The 17719-nt window shown below is 52.4% G+C and overlaps 1 protein-coding gene across 1 annotated transcript; it reads right to left on the bottom strand.

Moving 5' to 3' along the window:
• Positions 1-260: 260 nt before the first annotated feature.
• On the bottom strand, positions 261-13267 carry LOC119114562 (cuticle protein 19-like). Its single transcript, XM_037238651.1, has 3 exons — positions 13262-13267; positions 579-868; positions 261-282 (listed from the first exon to the last, which is right to left on the bottom strand). Exons 1-3 carry the CDS (start codon positions 13265-13267, stop codon positions 261-263), a joined length of 318 nt encoding a protein of 105 aa, XP_037094546.1.
• Between the last annotated feature and the right edge of the window lie 4452 nt (positions 13268-17719).

Genomic DNA, 17719 nt, shown 5'->3' on the forward strand with positions numbered 1-17719 from the left:
GTAGCACGGCGTCCGGGCCGTAGCGGAGTGGGACCGCGGGCCGCGGGCGCCCGTGCACCACTCCCTCCACCTCTGACCGGAAGAGCGGCTTGTCGAAGAGGTCGGACGACACTTGCGCTAACTTCAGCTCGCTGCTGTCATATACAGATGGCGCTTGGGAGGACGGCACGTGACTGGGGCGTGAGTGCGACCGTTCGGTCGGGGTTGAGTGGCTGACGCTTGGTGCTGACAGCGGGTCTGGGGCTGGCGTGTGTGTAGGCCTAGGAGACACGTGAGCTGGCTCTGTAGCGAAGGCCGGTTTACGAGAAGCGTAAACAGGCTTAGGAGAGTAGCTGGGCTTCGGAGAAGCATATACAGGACTGGGAGATGTATGCGTTGGTTCTGAAGCGTACATTGGTCTTGATGAGGCTTTAACTGGTTTAGAGTCATAACCCAGTTTCGAGGACGCGTAAGTCGGCTTCGGAGACGTGTCGGTCAGTCTCAGAGACGAATGGGAGGGTTTTCGAGAGCCATAGACTGGCTCCTGAGTATGGGACGGACTAGGAGCCGGCTTCGACACTGCCGGCGCGTGCGCCGGCCTCGAGGTCGGACCGTGTTGCGGTCCGGGAGCGGCGACGGGGTAGCTGCGCTTGCTAGCTGCCGGTCGGTCGTAGCGGGCCGGGTGCTGGGCCTGGCCGTCGAACTGCACGTCCGCCTGGAAGCCCGAGTCGCCGTCGACACGGTAGAGGACGCGCTGCAGCCGCGAGTCGGGCAGCCTCACCAGGTACGAGCCGGCCGTGTTGCCACCGTCCCGGGCCTCCTGCTGCCCGAACTCCGAGTCGTAGTCACGCACGGCATACTCGAACTCGTACTTGGGCGGGTCCTGCGGCTGCGAACAGACCGACGGAGTGACGTCAGACCGGTGAAGAGACCGGCGATCAGACCGGCGGAATGGCCCCAGACCGGCGGAGAGACCAGTGATCAGACCGGCAGAGTGACGTCAGACCGGCGGAGAGACAGATGATCAGACCGGCGGAGTGGACCCAGACCGGCGGAGAGACCGGCGATCAGACCGGCGGAGTGACGTCAGGCCGGCGGAGAGACCGGCGATCAGCCCGGCGGGACGTCAGGCCGGCGAAGAGACCGGCGATCAGACTGACAGAGTGACGTCAGGCTGGCGGAGTGACGTCAGACCGGCGGATAGACGTCAGACCGGCGGAGAGACAGGCGAACAGACCGGTGGAGTGACGCTGGCACGCCGCTCACACGTCCTCCTCCGTCGGTAAGCCGACAAACGCATTCGTCGTATGCGAGCGGACACGGGACTATATCAGCGTACCAAGTGAAGACTATTTGCCTTGGATAATCAACAAGAGTACTGAGACTTAGCTGCTTCTGAGCGTGCTGCATAGCTTGTGCCTCGGTGTCTTTCGGAGTACCTTCGTTTCCATAATTGGCAGCGCTTATCAGGCAAGAAGTTGTAATCTGCAACGCCTACGCGTAAGAAAAATTGTTATACAGCCTTCTACAACTCTATCAACAAAATGTTCGTTTGAAATTATTCTCATTCGACTAGCTTAATAAACTTTTGCAACAAGAACTGTAGAACAACGTAAATCTTTTCCAGTTTCTTCAACAGCGGCGCCGGTCCGCTGCGGTCTAACGCTGCAGCATTGATGCCGCAGCGCAACGTCAGTACTTCACATAGACAAAATGACCTGCCACTGGACCCTTAGCAATGCCAGAACTCTGCACAAATGGTTCGACACGAACAACGAACGGATTGTAAAAAGGAAACCATATGAAAAAATGAGCTACCAGGAAACAACTACTTTCGACGCATGCAGCTTAAAATTTTCAGTTGCCAATAGTATCTAGCAACTAGCAAGATTTTACATATAGGCGTGTGATAAAGAAAAAAGGCGGGCCAAAAACATTTTTTAAAGATTCCATCTAGAATGATTGAGCATGTCAAAAGTGACATGCCTTCGACCCCAAGCTATCAATGAATGTTCACCGCCTGGTGCGAAAATACTGCATTTTGCTATCCTTGACCGAATGTGCGGGCATTGAGCTGCGATGCTATTACGTCTTAATGGCAGCGCAGCAGAAAGTGGGTGATGACGTTTGATGTCCTGATTCTTCGCCAGCTTTACGAACGCAGCGCCGTATCATAACACCCTACCATTCATCTGTGTCCAGAATGCGTAGAAGGTTGGAACACATGCATCAATATTCAGCCAGACCGTATCGCTTACATCCCAGATTCAGTTGAATTAAAGCATATCATTTGGGGAGACAGTTGTTCACCCAACAAAAATCCATAGCAGAATTTTCCTCGAGTGAGTATGGTAACGCGAAATCACTACTCCCCGCCGCGTTACTTGCAGGGGTCTTGATTAACTGTGTGAAGTTGACATGTGAGAACTGGGTGACAACGGGGCGAGGCAGCTGAGGCTGTGAGGTCTGAATGAGTGCATACTGCCGCCGGCGTCCGGCGGTGCAGGCGGCTCGGCGGCCGAGCCGAACCAGTTCCCGCGCCCCCGCCTCACCCCGGCGTCCGGGGCGCGACCGCGCAGTCCGCCGCGGCCGCACCGCGCGAGGACACGCGGCACGCCCGCTCCCGCAGCGCCCCGGGCAGCCATGGACGCCCCCGGCCTGCTGGCTCCGCATCCTCCCTTTTATCCTTTGTCTCGCTTTATCCTGGATTCTCGCGACGCCCCGCTTGTCTGGGGCAGGCTGCATGCGCCGACCACGAGTGGGCCGAAGAGCACCTGGTGGGGGCTTCTGTTCGAGCGCCAGGCACGTACCCCGTAGAGGGGCCCTCCGCGAGGAGGTCTCGGCGGCTGGGTCCCCAGGCGCATGTGGTCCTGTCCCACCGCTATCCAGTCTCCCTCATCCCATAGCCCTGAAATGGCCATGACTGGCCGAAAGGGCTCTTATCTAAATAACCAAGCCACTGGCTCAAACCGCTGGCTTCACCACTTGCCACAACCCCGATCCACCTACCTGCGTCGGGATGAGTTCGAATCGCTTTGTATGCCCTCGTATTTGCCCTTGACACACCCACACCCACACCCACATCCACACCCACACCCACACCCATACCCATACCCACACCCACCCACCCACACACGCACTGAATATATATATATATATATATATATATATATATATATATATACGTCTTGACGTATGTGGCCTGCGGCCGGCGGTAGCGGTCACGCCTAAAATCAGGTGGTGTAAGATGGCAAGGGCAAGATGGCAGAGGTAAGATGGCAGGGTTAAGATGGCAGAGGTAAGATGGCAGGGGTAAGATGGCAGAGGTAAGATGGCAGGGGTAAGATGGCAAGGGCAAGATGACAGGGGTAAGATGGCAGGGCAAACCACGCCAAGCACTGCGGCACGTTAAACCTGCGCCACCAAATTCTGCCGTTGACCTGGAGCTGCGCGATCGGATGGAGGGGTCAGGGCCCACACAGCAGGCACTGCTTAGTATGAGCTCTGATCCCAACAATCGCCCCATCCAAAAGGTTTTGATTAAATACTTTAAAAACCTGGCCCCGCGGCGCCCGAGTGCTCGTCTCGAGGCGCGATGGTAGCGCCTCGAGACGAGCAGGAGACCGCGGCGGTGCACCGCCTCGAGACGAGCAGGAGACCGCGGTGGTGCACCGCCTCGAGACGAGTAGGAGACCGCGGCAGTGCACCGCCTCGAGACGAGCAGGAGACTGCGGCGGTGCACCGCCTCGAGACGAGCAGGAGACCGCGGCAGTGCACCGCCTCGAGACGAGCAGGAGACTACGGCAGTGCACCGCCTCGAGACGAGCAGGAGACCGCGGCGGTGCACCGCCTTGAGACGAGCAGGAGACCGCGGCAATGCACCGCCCCGAGACGAGCAGGAGACCGCGGCGGTTCATTGCCGCGATCTCCGCTGCATCAAGGACGAATTCCTGCGCAGCATGGAGACGCAGACGCCTCAGCTGAAACCAGGGCGACCTGTTTCCAGCACCCTAGATGGGCCTAATGATACCGAGACAGCAAGGCTGGGAAACAGGGGGTGGGGAAAGCGATCCAGTGCCTTGTGCCTCAAAGCAATTAAATATTCACCCCATGTGTTTCAGTGCAATTCAAGCGACCCTCTGGTGACTGGGAGTCGGGATTGCGGGGTCGGTATTACGAGGGGGGGGGGGGGGCAGAACGCCTCGGGACGCGATCCTCTAGTGACGGGGAGTCGGGATTGCAGGGTCAGTGGTACCATGGGGGGGGGGGGGGGTAGAATGCCTCGGGACGTGACCCTCTCGTGACGGGGAGTCGGGATTGCAGGGTCGGTGGTACCATGGGGGGGGGGGGCAGAATGCCTCGGGACGTGGCCCTTTCGTGACGGGGAGTCAGGATTGTAGTGTCGGTGGTACGATGGGGGGGGGGGGGGAGAGAATGCCTCGAGACGCCACCCTGAATGACGTCGTGCCCATGTTTTACCATGTGACACACCCATGGCATGACCTGAAGTGTACTCTGCTGTAACCGAGACGGGAAGGTGGTGTGCGACGGTGCTATCTTTCCCGGACCTTTTTATGTTTGCTCCCTCCCGTCCGGTGGTATGGGCGGTGGAGCCCCGCCATCCAAAGGCATATCATTAAAGACGTAACAGACAAGCGTACTATACAAACAGTTATGTGAACATCTGTATGTCTAATGATATAATTCGAAAAAACAATTTAGGAACGACATAAGATAATACAACGAAGTGTGACGTCGACGTAGTGCTGTAATCCCGCCTGCGCCATGACCCCTGAACGCTATTGCGGCTCCTGCAATCGCTGGCGCTCAACAAAAGGCACAACGTGCGTCGCGTTCCCTTTTGGAAGAAAAACAGTCGTCTACCAACAAGAACAAGGGAAGACGGCCCCACCCACCAAGTGCGGGAAATGTTTAGTGTAGGACATCGCTGAACTAAAGACATGCCGAAGCCGAACAGCTTGCCAATGTCGATCAGGTGTTCTCTGGGTTGTTGGAAACAGTATCAGCTCTAAACCGCAGAGAGCATCTGAGTTGTTCAGTTCCGGCTGCAGGCGGTCCTAGCGCGGTGCTGTTGGGATTTGCTTGATCTCTGTTTCACTTCTGATTTTGGTGGAACAAAAAAGTTCACAGACACGTAAACACGCACTGAACACATTGGAAGGTGCACGAGCCATATGAATCGATGCACTTCTAGATAAACCCCGACCGAGCCACTCTATAGAAGGCAACAAGCTGCGTCACCAATACACTGGACGTTTTGTCTTTGTCATAACCCGCGGCGCTCTATTCGAGGCTTTCTATTCAAGTGTTTCTGCACCTCCTGGAGTTCATTGGCAGATAGGCCACCCAAGACATGCAGGCAGTGTGCCATGTGGAAGGTAATTAATGTTTTCATCAACCTTGCAGTCACTTATATAGGTTGACATCAGTAATTAAAATATTATTAATATCCAGCTTAGCACTGGCTCAGCTATACGCCACCCCATGCTTGCTGGAGTCCGTTGGGCGGGTAGTTCTCAAACTTTTTGTGACCGATGTCGTGTCTGGCCCAGCTCTGTCCTCCAGCCATCAAGGGCGTACGCAGGCTCAACCGTCTAACAAGACCATCGGCAGGCATCTGGCCCGTGACATAGTTTTTTACAAGCTACAGTGAAATTTAAAAAAAAACTAATTTCATAGTTTTCTACGAAACGACAATGTCCGACTGCATCACAAGCCGTTACAAAAGCGGTGTCATGCCTCAGATTGGGCGGGCCTGCCTGGTTCGCCATCGGTGGACAGGCCTGCCTGGTTCGCCATCAGTGGACAGGCCTGCCTGGTTCGTCATCAGTGGACAGGCCTGCCTGGTTCGCCATCAGTGGACAGGCCTGCCTGGTTCGCCATCAGTGCTGTTTCAAGTGGTCAAGCGTCGCGGCGCAGTGATCGTGTTCACTTTGGGCAAAGCAGGGTCTTTGTCGAGACAGTTTTCACCGAGTTCAATACCCCAATGGAGCGATTGGTATTATCACCATACTGTTTGTAATCTTCCGAGATAGTCTTTGCGTCGTTTGAGGTGTTCCCTTTAGCCACCATCAAGTAATTCTTATGAAACACCTCTGTCTGCACGTAATATGTGAGTCTGAGTAGGCAGGTTTAAGACGGGCTCATTTTTGCTTAAAGTGTATACAAGCAGACATGCAACTTAAGAGTGTCATATGACCAAGCAGTTGGCGCGCCCTTAAATCCAAATCATCGACATCAGGGTGGCGTGTGGGTCTTGACATGCGTCTTGACATACGGGCGGAACATACGTTTTTATGACCTCACGAGCAGCGAGCAGAACACTGAGACACTGAAAGCACTTCAGCACTCATTTTAGCTGTTAGTTTGGACTGTGGATAATGGAGTCTTTCCGGTTTCAGTAAGTCCTATGCTTTCATCAGGAATAACTGAAAATTTTCTGGCATAAAATCTTCTCCCCAGCTCATCGCTGCCACGAAACAGGCTCTAAGATCCTTAGACACCTGGCTACACCACACGGTTTGAAATTCAGCGCAAGCAAACCAGAGCTTTCGTTTTTGCTCCCCGCCAGCGTGCTATTCCTGATAGCAGGGTGGTGGGGAGCAATAGCGCAGCCTGCTATCCCTGATCCGCCTGACATGACACCAATCCCCATTCGGCTCGGCGAGGGCATGGCGAGTGATAAACATCTATAAGAAACGTTCGCATACTTTTCTACAACAGCATCACCTGAAGCTTTTTTGACAAGAACATCAGCTGGAACTCGGTGCATATGCCTTCGTTAAAACGCGAAATGGTATCATCATCGATCTGGTTTATATCGACATTAAATCCGCTTCACTCACCCACTTGCCTATCTTGCCAATGCATCGGTCATATCGGACGAACGCTTCTGCCTTGCAGATTTCGCAAGAGTTCGGTAAAGGAGCGTGTTTTCTCCTGGAAAATTATATATTCGATCTTTTAGTCATCTCTGGACGCTGCAAGTTCTATCATATACCAGACGCACCGACTAAACTTAGCTAGGCCTCTTTCCGCCAGTTGTGCGATCTGCGCCTTCTATTTTGTTTTAAATTTGGCAGCGCTGACGAGCCACGAGCTGCCTCCTCTCAAGTTCCGTGGGCGTCGGCTCTCGCCCCACCAGCCAAGACACCAGTCCTGCACTCCTGCGCGGGGGGGGGGGGGGGGGCTGAGACGGGCAGACCACGCTTTCTGTGCAGAGCAGTGTTGCTCTGCAGCCCACTGCGCACAGAACTGCTCAACAATCCGATGGGTTCTTGCAAACGGGCAATGAGCGACTGTTAAGGCTTTTAGGCGGGCTGGGTGTGGCTGCATGCGGTTTCAGGTGTTCCTCTCTGTGAATTTGTTGACTGACGTCTTTGACCTGTCTTTACTTTTCGTTTTGAACTCAGAAGGTCCTTAACGCTGGAGAGTGTTTCCTGTCAATGCATACATGCATAAAGCTGACATCAAGAACCCTTTTTTACATCACGCGCGCCACTCTTTACCTACTCCTTCATACACGATGGAGTTTCAATAGGAAAAGTTCAGGACTTAAAGACATCGTTTGCATAACAGTAGGCACCCTTGGATTTGAGCTGTTACCTGCGCATATCTCCACCCAGAAGCCAATGTTTATGCAAAAGGCCAGAAAATTCCCTTTGAACTAGGCTATCTAAGCTGTGCGGGCGTTTTTATAGCATGCGAACATACTATGATTGAGCCTACTGAGTATATTGATGTGCAATGGCTCAATGAATTTATCTGAATGTGAACTGTAATAATTAATGCATGCTTTGGCTTATGAAACTATGAGAACACGTTTACATTTCCTTCAATCCATGCAATCATGTCGCGAGAACAATTGCAGTCAAATGAGGAGGATTCCATTATTGTATACATGAGTACAGGCTAACGTGTCACGGCGCTTTTGTGCCAAAAGTAAGCCCTTGGATCGTGTGTGTGCTCTGTTGGTGACACCATCTGTCATGCATAGCTATCCGAAAGCAGACCGAATGCGACGATGGATATTCCATCGCGGTATTTCCTGATCCCTTTCGATGCACATTCTTCACCGGAACCCTGCCATGGAGGGGGGCGGGGGGGGGGGGGGCAGGAGTTCGTGGGGCGCGCGGTAGTAACAGCTTGTGTTTGCCTAGTTCGCACCAGCGAACAGTTCCAATAGCGTGATACGTGTCCGTCTATATCAAATGCCGCCGACCCGGCCCTGAAATTACCTCTCCGTGTCTGACAACGGGACGACATGCTCTGACGTCGACTTAAGACCGCGTTCTGTTGTGAGCGCGAATGCACATTATTCCCGAAACTTGACGACGTTGATCGCTGTCCATCCTTTCCGTCGGCGGCCCCTCCCTCACCCCCTACCCTCCCCCGGCTGTGCTTCACTCACGTTGCACGTTTCTGGTGCACCGCTGTCGTACGCTGCTGCTGCATGGTATTGCGGAGCAGCTGAGGCTAACCCCGCGGCCGCCAGCAGCAGTGCCACCTGTTAAGAAACAGTACGCCATGATCACCGCAGGTCACGTCGTGGGGGTCAGCAGAGGCTAATTCCGCGCCGTCAGCAGCAGGCCCAGTTGCCTAGATATGGCATACCAGCGCCACGGCAGGTCACGTGGTGTTGGTGAGAGGGGGGTGGGGAGTTCCTCATTGAATTACGACTCGAGCTCCGTCCACTGCGGTGGCGTCATCGATACACGCCGATGGGGAGAGGCTTTAGCCCAAATATGGGCACAAGTAGAATCAGATGGTCCAAACATCTGGAGACATAGCGCACATGAGTGGCGCGCGAATATTATTCGAACAACGGGTATTGGCGAGTGAAATATAACGATATGACAAATATAACAGTTATTGACATGAAATATCCATTGTACTGGCAAATCTAATGCATCATAATTGATCACACATTCCACATGAGATCGAGACCTGCCTAATTGTTGGACATAAAGACAGACAACAGCGCATCGGCCGTTGCAAAGCGTTGCTATTCGGCAACGACGACCTAGTTGTGAGCAAACGCACTTACTTCGCCAATGGGCTTGGGTCGTGACGTCATAAGGAAGGAATGGGCGTACCTCGAAGTAAGGGACGGGTTTGCAGTGGCTTTTGAAGAACAGGGCTATGAGCCACGGCAGGTCACGTATTGGGGCGGCCGAAGTCAGTTCCGCGGCCGTCAGAAACGGGGCCAGGTGACGGTCGCGGTCGGTATACCCTGCACCTTTGCCGCGGGGCAGGGCGCCGCAGCTCGCGGCGGAGCCGGAACCGGAATATAACGGCGCAGCTCCATCGCGCCATCTGATGCCCTTGGACAGGAAATAACTACCGGATATTTGTTGTGCAAAGTGTGTCAGGCACGGAACAAACTACGAAGGCAAAACGTCTAACATTTGGAATACAACTTTTGTTTTAGCGACAAAATTCTAACAAACTGCGTCTCATATCCAGTGATATATAGCGCAAGACACAGCCTATGGTGCATGGTGGTTATGCAGCACAAACGGCAATGTTTGCCAGCATAATACCTACAAATTTGACATTACCACATCATTATCATCTGACCATATAACTCTTGGGACGCTCCAACAGATTTTTAACAAAATCGGGACGAAAAGTGTGTTGATTTCGTGATGGTTATATGTTAAAGCAATCAACGTTCACCAGCTTCGGCCGTTTGGCCACATTCCAAAGCGTGGAATGAAGACAGCTGTACCTGGCAATGAGCCTTTCACCAGCTTCGGCCGTTTTGCCCCATTCCACAGCGTGGGATGAAGACAGCTGTTCCTGACAGCGAGCCTTTGCCAATGAGGCAGTTGGCATGCTCAAGCCAAGATTCAACGCGGAGCGGTATGTGATAACATGGTAGGCCTTCTATGCGTGTTATACGCCTTTCGAGCTGAGCTGTTACACCGGGTCAGACGACCGTCTCTTCTGCAGACGAGCTCTGGCGGAGGGGCACTCGTGACAGGTCGGCGGAAGAAGAGGATCCGTCGACGGTGGAGCGTCGACGCACCCAGACATCCCATACAGGGAGTGGTGTGAGTCAGAGCGCCGTGTCATCAGGATATCAGTGCTTGATGCAGAGCTTGTCATGGGGCCTTTCAGTTCAATTAACTAGCCAGCGAGGAGCACCATGGGCTTAACACGAGGCTTGTGTCTTAAGACCATTTACTGAACTGCACTTGCACAACCCAGTGACGCAAGGTAACTGCAGGTGTCGAGACATGGTGACTAATCATGAGTGACACAAAGCATTTATGGCTTGCCCAGCCCCGCAAAATGCGCCTTGGTATGCAGTACCGAGTGACGCTGTAGCAGCAGCGTGCAGCACAAGATGCCAGGTGGCACAAACGAAATGAAATTGAAAAATGCAGATCACAGCCCGCAGCGTAAAGTTGCTCGTAGGTGGACGATTCAGGCGCAACCGTTAGTTCATTTGGGAGGGCATCTCGGTAACTGAAACAACCTGGATAGTACACATCCTTGACAAACAAATATTTCCTCCAGACATCTGAGCATATTGGAAAAAGCTACGCTGACGAACGGAGTTCAGGGCCAGGGAGATCTAAATGCTAGTAAAGCATGTACTAAGGAAGCCAGTGCGAAGCCGTGCGGTCCTCACACTGCTATAGCTGCGTACGTCTCGTGCGCCACTATGTGCGCACAGACTCACAGTTTGGGAACCACACATGGGTGTTGGAACAGATGGGATAGGACAGCATTTGTCCCCGCTTTTTGAGAACGTTGAGCGTCAATATTGTTCCCATGCATGAAAAATCAAGTTTAAAGCTGGCATTGCTTCCTCCTCTTCCCTGAGATTTTGTTATGTGCCTATAATTGCCTATAATTGATAGCTTGTGTAACTATACCTACATGGTTTACAGACCAAGCCTATGCCGCCTTACTTCAGCGCATCTGAATCTCGGAAGCCCAATATGAACTCTCCATTCAATGCGATGAATTTGTTGGCTCAGGTCTGATACAAATTTAAGGAATGATTATTTGACTGAAGAAATCAAAGTGGCGGGCTTAGATGAAGTGTATAGCAAATATATGCTAAATGAATAGCTTCTTCAACGGCGGAGGACATTGGGACATATCTATCACGCAAATAGCCGCAACAGATTTTCTGAAAAGATTTCAATGCGTTTTCAACGTCTGAGAACACAGCAAGCGTCCACCATCGCGGCTGTGGTTAGCATAGTCTCTACAACGCCTCTGCCAAATATGAACACACCCGCCTATCTGAAACTACCTCAGGCTGTGAGAGTGGGCACCTTGGGCCCAAGGCAGCGCAACTGCACCTCATTCAGCCTCGCAGCCATGGCTGCTGGTGGATTATGAGTGGCGGATACAGCAGCCGCCGCTATAGCCGATAACTGCAGTTCCCGATCGGACATCTAAGGTCATCTGAGCGCCGATGGTTGCCAGCCTCGCGAATGGGTCAAACACGCCCGGAAGCAATCCCGGAAGAAAAGTAGCATGGGAAAGCCGAGTAAACAAAATGCGATGCAATCACAGCACTGTACAAAGTGCGATACAATAGCCGCACTGTTTAAAGATGCGATGCAATCACGGCTCTGTGTAAAGATGCGATGCAATCACCGCACTGTATAAAAATGCGATGCAATCACTGCACTGTACAAAAATGCAATGCAATCACCGCACTCTATAAAAATGCGATGCAATCACCGCACCGCACTGTATGGCACGCATGACTTGTTCGTAACTTATCATGTTCACAACATGCCTGTGGCGAATTTCCGAAGCAAACGTTTTTGCTGTGCCATAACGTGACAGTGTGTGACAATTGCATATTTTGGGCGAAAACGACACCTTTTACGGCCGGTTTGAGGTTCTCAGGTTTGGATACTTTTTTGATACAGTTACAGTTACAAATACAGATACAATTACAGATACAGATACAGATACAGATACAGATACAGATACAGATACAACTTTGATGCAGATACAGATATTGGATACGGTCTCCTTCGGAGCTTTGATGAAGACATTTTGGTACCCAATACACCCTCTGCAGATGCAATTTCGATACATCGGAATGAAATATTTGCTCTTAAGAAATGTCCTCGCAAGTATGCCGAGGCTCCTGGGCGCCGTCGAGGGTTTCGAGCAAGTCGATATACCTAACCAAAAGGAGCGGACATATGTACTGCATGAACGCCATCGCGCCCCTTTAATTTTACTTAGGACAGATTTTTGCTTTGGCCCCACTTTGTAAGGGTAAAATAAAAAGATCCAGTATGCACGCAAATTTTCGTGGGGCGCGAACCCACCGACAATTTATGGCTACCTATACGGGACAAGCGCCCCTCTGTGGTTAGGTGGCCGCCCCCACCCTAGGCTGGTCCGCGGTCAGCATGGTCAGTTTCAGAAATAATACACACGGAAGACGTCGTCTCTAGGTCGCAGACCAAACACCTTATGGCACACGGCCACGCTACATTAAATGGTTATTGTTTTTTAGAGTTTCTATCCAAAGCATAGGCATTGCACTCCGGCGGCACAAAGCTAATACGCGGGCAGCTTAATCTGAAAAAATGCATGATTGGGCCATCCTTTTCTTTAGTTAGCCGATCCTGCAAGAAACCATCGACTATACGATAAACAGATGCATGCATGTGCATACATGGTTTTGTCGGCTTTCGTGTCATTTAGGACCAAGCTAATTTTCATCTTTGTTGATGTCGCAAAGCTACGCTTGGAGTGAAGCCGATCTATAGCAAATGTTTGATTGGTTGGCTCTCTGGTGAACTGATACAGGTCATTTACGTACACTGTACACTGACTGATATGCATGCATCCACGCTTTCATGGTGAAGAAATGAGGCAATTAGATGACACATAGTTTGCAGCAATAATGACAAACGAGCTAAGCGGGGGTAAATTAAAATGTTTCACTGATTTCGACAGTTTTAGATCTCGTATGTGGCCATCATCTGCGGTTACCTTGCGTCACGATTTTGCTAATTGCTTAGCGCCCTAATAAACAGAACACCACAGGGCAAATACCGCACAATCCAAGCCCGGAATAAATTATAGACCTCTCAAAGCAAAACCACAGCCGCTTAGTTCATCAGCCTTGTCACGCCGAGGTTTCGTGAGCCAGTTGCCACACACGTGAGTGAGCCACTCCGCCCCGCCCCATCGCCAGCCTCGTTGGATCCCGCTACACTGATATCCCGCTTAGCTGGCGACCGCCCCATCGCCCACCGAGACCCACCTTCATCTCTGCGCCAGAAGTTATTGCACGACTGTGTCCGCGGCCGGCCATGTTGGCGGCCTATATAGGGCCGGGCCGCACCGCGGGGCAGGGCGGCGCGTGTTGCAACTGCCGGCGGCTGCGGCGGCCGGCACAGGACGGCAGGGCTGACCCGGCGACCCAGTCGGGCCGCGCGCCGGCCGCAGACCTCCCGCGGCCCGGCGGAGGGGCGCCGCATGCCGGCGCCGGTGGGCACCGCGCCGTCAGATGCCTCCGGACCTCGAGTACAGTCGGAGCGGACCGCGGCGGAAGGGCGCCATATGCCAGCGCCGGCGGACACCGTACCGTCAGATGCCTCCGGACCTCAGGTACAATCGGAGCGGACCGCGGCGGAGGGGCGCCGTATGCCGGCGCCGGCGGACACCGCGCCGTCAGACTCCTCCGGACCTCGAGTACTGTCGGAGCGGACCGCGGCGAGGAGCCCAGAGGCCGAGCAGGTGCGGTGTCCCGTGCTTGGTGACCAGGGCTTATCGATTACAGTGTTCAGGGAACAAATTCTGGATGAGTCTATGGGATAGTTTGGGGAGGAGTTGGTGTGGAAATAATCCCACCAAACGCAAAGCGCCCAGCCAATTCCGAATCCAGCATGTGACGGTTTGAGGAGAAAGTTTAAGCTCATAAAGGATGGATAAGATCATTAAGTGCATATGCTGTTTAGCAAATCATACAGCCCATTTGTTTCGGAGACGTTGTTTGTCTTTCGTGCAATACCTGTCACCATGTCAACACATAAACCTATCACGAACACCCCCCCTGAGTATCCCAACACCTTTCGAATGTGGCTTAACACCGCTGCCTCCTAGACGGAAATAGGCGTGTTGCAAAGGCCGGGTGGGCGCGGCCGGAACGTGAGCGCCGCTCTGACCCAGAGGCGCTTCCCGTGCGGCGGACCGGCGGCCGGCGGTGCCACGCCAGCCGACCAACCGGCAGCCCTACACCGCCGACACCTCTGCAACGAGGTTTTGTCAAAGCAGGCAGCCGTCAGAGCAGTCCGTCTGTGTCTTCTGTGTTCTGTGGACGACAGCGACCGCGGAGGCCACGTCAGCGTCCATAGCTCGTCGCGCAGCCCGGGTTCGAACCATCACCAGCACGACGGCGATGTTCGGTCGGGTGTGTGAAACGCGTACCGCAGCGCTAGCGAACGAATGAATGTCGCAACGTCTTGCGAAGTGAAACATTGGTGTATTCGAACGCATTGATTTTGAAAAGGTGCATTAACGGCGCTGTGCCGCTGAGCCCCAGTCTGCGAACTATAGTCGTTCTCAACGCAGAAAAGGAAGGTGACTCACGGCAGCACCCCAGCAGCTTGTACCAAAATGTTTGCCGGTCCACTGCGAGCTGCAAAGCGACTGGTCAGTTCCACAACACATTGGATAACGTCACGTCCCTTGGAATGGCGGTGCATGCGATGCAGATTTCGTGAACTACGTTCCGTTGCGTTGAAAGTAGAACGTTGAAACCAGGACACAGCACTCGTCACGCTGAAGGCAGCACACAAACCACACTCGTCACGGTGAAGGCAGGACACCAACCGCACTCGTCACGCTGAAGCCAGGACACCAACCGCACCTGTCACGCTAAAGCGGCCACCAATGCAAGACCACACCTTGTTAAATGCAGGAAGAGAGGATTTATTGGCCCTATTTTTCGCTGATGGATAAAGATTGGGTAAAAACAGAGACATGTGTGTTTCGGCTACAAGCGTTTGTCAAAATGTAAATATTGTCTATCTTTTACCTTGCTTTCACACATCACCCAGGCATAATGACATCATAACTTATATTGTGTATTTGTATTCTAATGTTCCTTGCAACTCCACTGAGCACCTTAAATGCAGTAGGGGATATTACTTGCGTTCGGTCGTTAATCGTATTATTGCGCTCCTGGGCATACTACATCTGCGGCACTTCCGTCGGCGGTAGATATGACGTGAATTTTGTTCACTTGGCAACGCTGCGGGCAGGTGAGGCCCGGTTGAACAGCTCGGAAGCAGACGCCAGAGTTCATAGCGCACACCTTTTAAAAAAACTTGCCGTCTGTTTTTTGGAAACCTGTATAGTTTGAGTTGAAAATAAAAGCATTAACGCCATCCGCGGCGGAGTCACGCCAACCGTGCATAACTGTAGCCAATTACCTTTCTTATCTTTGGTATTTCGAAACTGTACTTACCTCGTAAGGCTGCTGGCCTTCAACAGGTCAAAATCAGGTCATGGCTGTCCGCGAAGGTGATTCCCAGGGAATCGTTCAACGTGATGCGACATCAGAGTGTCAGACAAAGCTATACACCTTTGAAAAAATTTATGTGGCAACTAGACGGTTGAATTTGTTGTTTTTTTTACTACAGACATTGCTTCGTGGGGTAGTTGGTGACGATTACTTCAAGCTTTTTGATGATAGGGAGGTCAACGAAGATGTCATCTGAATTTCATTTAAGTCCAAGGAGTTCACTGACCTAGAATGACCCTAAACAACCTTTCGTTTTTATAAATATGCCGCCTAGCACCATTATTGAAGCTTATTGAAAAAACAAAGCGGCCTCGCTGGTTTTTGGTCACTGTGGCCTTGTTTTCGCACTACAACATCGTTTAGCCAGTACTCTATGTCATGTTGAAAGTAAATAACTCAACATGAGAGATTTTAGCTTATGAGCTACATGGTGCTGCGATTTTCTGTTGAAAAAGCATCAGTTTCCAGAAAACGTGACTGCACAGCCCGAGCGGGCTACTCAAGCAGTGCATTTTTCACCATTCAAGTACAAAATGCTGGGCCTGTGGTCCCGTTGGTAAATGGGGAAAGCCCTCGGCATTACAGATTCTCAAACCAGCTCCAAGCACATTTTACGCTTTCACTTGATTCAACATATCCATAAAACCTCCCTTTTACGTTATCTACGACGCACATCGGACACATCCCCAGTGATACCGGAGGGATGTTTTTCCCTTTACTCAGCCACAATGACTGGACTTGTGGTCGAATGAGTCGGTTCGGTACATCCCAAAAAGCTGCTACTCTCCACAGCGCTCACAGCCTGACGAAGCCCATTCCCTTCTAAGGCGTACGGGGAACTGTACTGTGTATTGCCTCACCCCTGCAGTCAGCGTCATCAGACAATGCAGCAGGGCAGGGGTAGATTGCGAGGGAGGCCACGGGCCCATGCCTCCCGGGCTCCCAAAGGGCCCCATAGGCTTTGAAGGGGCCCCATGGCCGGTCCAACAGGTGCAGCTTTTTAAACATAAAACGTAATAAGATTCGACATCTCTCGATTCTAGGCAACCAGGAACGGTTGTAAGTAAAAGTAAAGGCCCCACGAGACGGCAAAAAGTCTTCAAGGATTGAAAAGCTGTTAGCTGGGGATTTTAAGCGTCATTGCGCTGTTCAGGGGCCCTATGCTGTTTCCTGGGGACCTATATGCCCACTTTTAGGGTAGATACGACCGTTAAGGACTCTTTCATGTTTCCCTTGATTTCTTTGCATTTGCCCGGGGGGCCCTGCGCTGTTGCTAGGGCCTTCCTGCTGGGATGCCGGGGTGCTCTTGTCAATCAGGGGTCTTCCACAGATTCTCTCCATTCGCCAAAAAGGCTTTGTGAGTATTGGCCGGGGCTCCATATGTTAGCCTGCCGGGGTTCTTCCGGTAGCTTAGGGGCCCTTTACGTTGGTCTCGATTAACCTACCGACACACTTGCGACATGCCCCTGGGCCCTCTACGTTGAACTGGGGCGCTTCCAATTCTCCGCGACTTGCTTTGTGCCCTGCGCTCTCGTCGGGGCCAGTTTGTTAACCTGCTTTGACGCACTCGATCATTCGGGGGCCTCTTCATCGTGTCGTGGGTATTTCATATTTGAACGGCAGGCCCTAACCTCTTGTCGGTGGCCCTATGTGTTAACCCGCTCGGACACACTTGATTATTCGGGGTCCCACCACATTGTGTCTTGGGCACTTCCTATTTGAATGGAAGGCACTTCGCACTTGTCGGCGGCCGCATCTGTTGCCCTCCTCGGGCACACTCGATTATTCCGGGGTCCTCCATGCTGTGTACGGTGTATGTCTTAAATGACTGGATGGCGCTATGCTCCTGGCGGGCCCCATCTGTTGAGCTGCTCGGACCGGTGGCAGATACAGAGGGGGAGGGGGAGAAGGCAGGGAACCACTGCTCCCATGGACCACGCGGAGCAGACCTAAAGGGTCCGAAGAACCCATAACTGACCGGACGGATCCAGTTTCTGACAAAACAGGAACACGACAAAATCGGATGTGTATTTTGGGCCACAGACGAACAGGAACGGTTGCTACCAAAAGTAAATAGCTAATATGGAGGCAAAGTTAATTCTTCGCTGATTCAGGACGTGTTGCTTGGAAAAAATTTGGCGGTTCATTGCGCTGTCAAGAGAAATTACGTTGTTACTTGGGTGCGAATGTCCA

Source organism: Pollicipes pollicipes, unplaced genomic scaffold (genome assembly GCF_011947565.3).
Source record: "Pollicipes pollicipes isolate AB1234 unplaced genomic scaffold, Ppol_2.1 Scaffold_2655;HRSCAF=3109_pilon_pilon_pilon, whole genome shotgun sequence".
Lineage (NCBI taxonomy): Eukaryota > Metazoa > Arthropoda > Thecostraca > Pollicipedomorpha > Pollicipedidae > Pollicipes > Pollicipes pollicipes.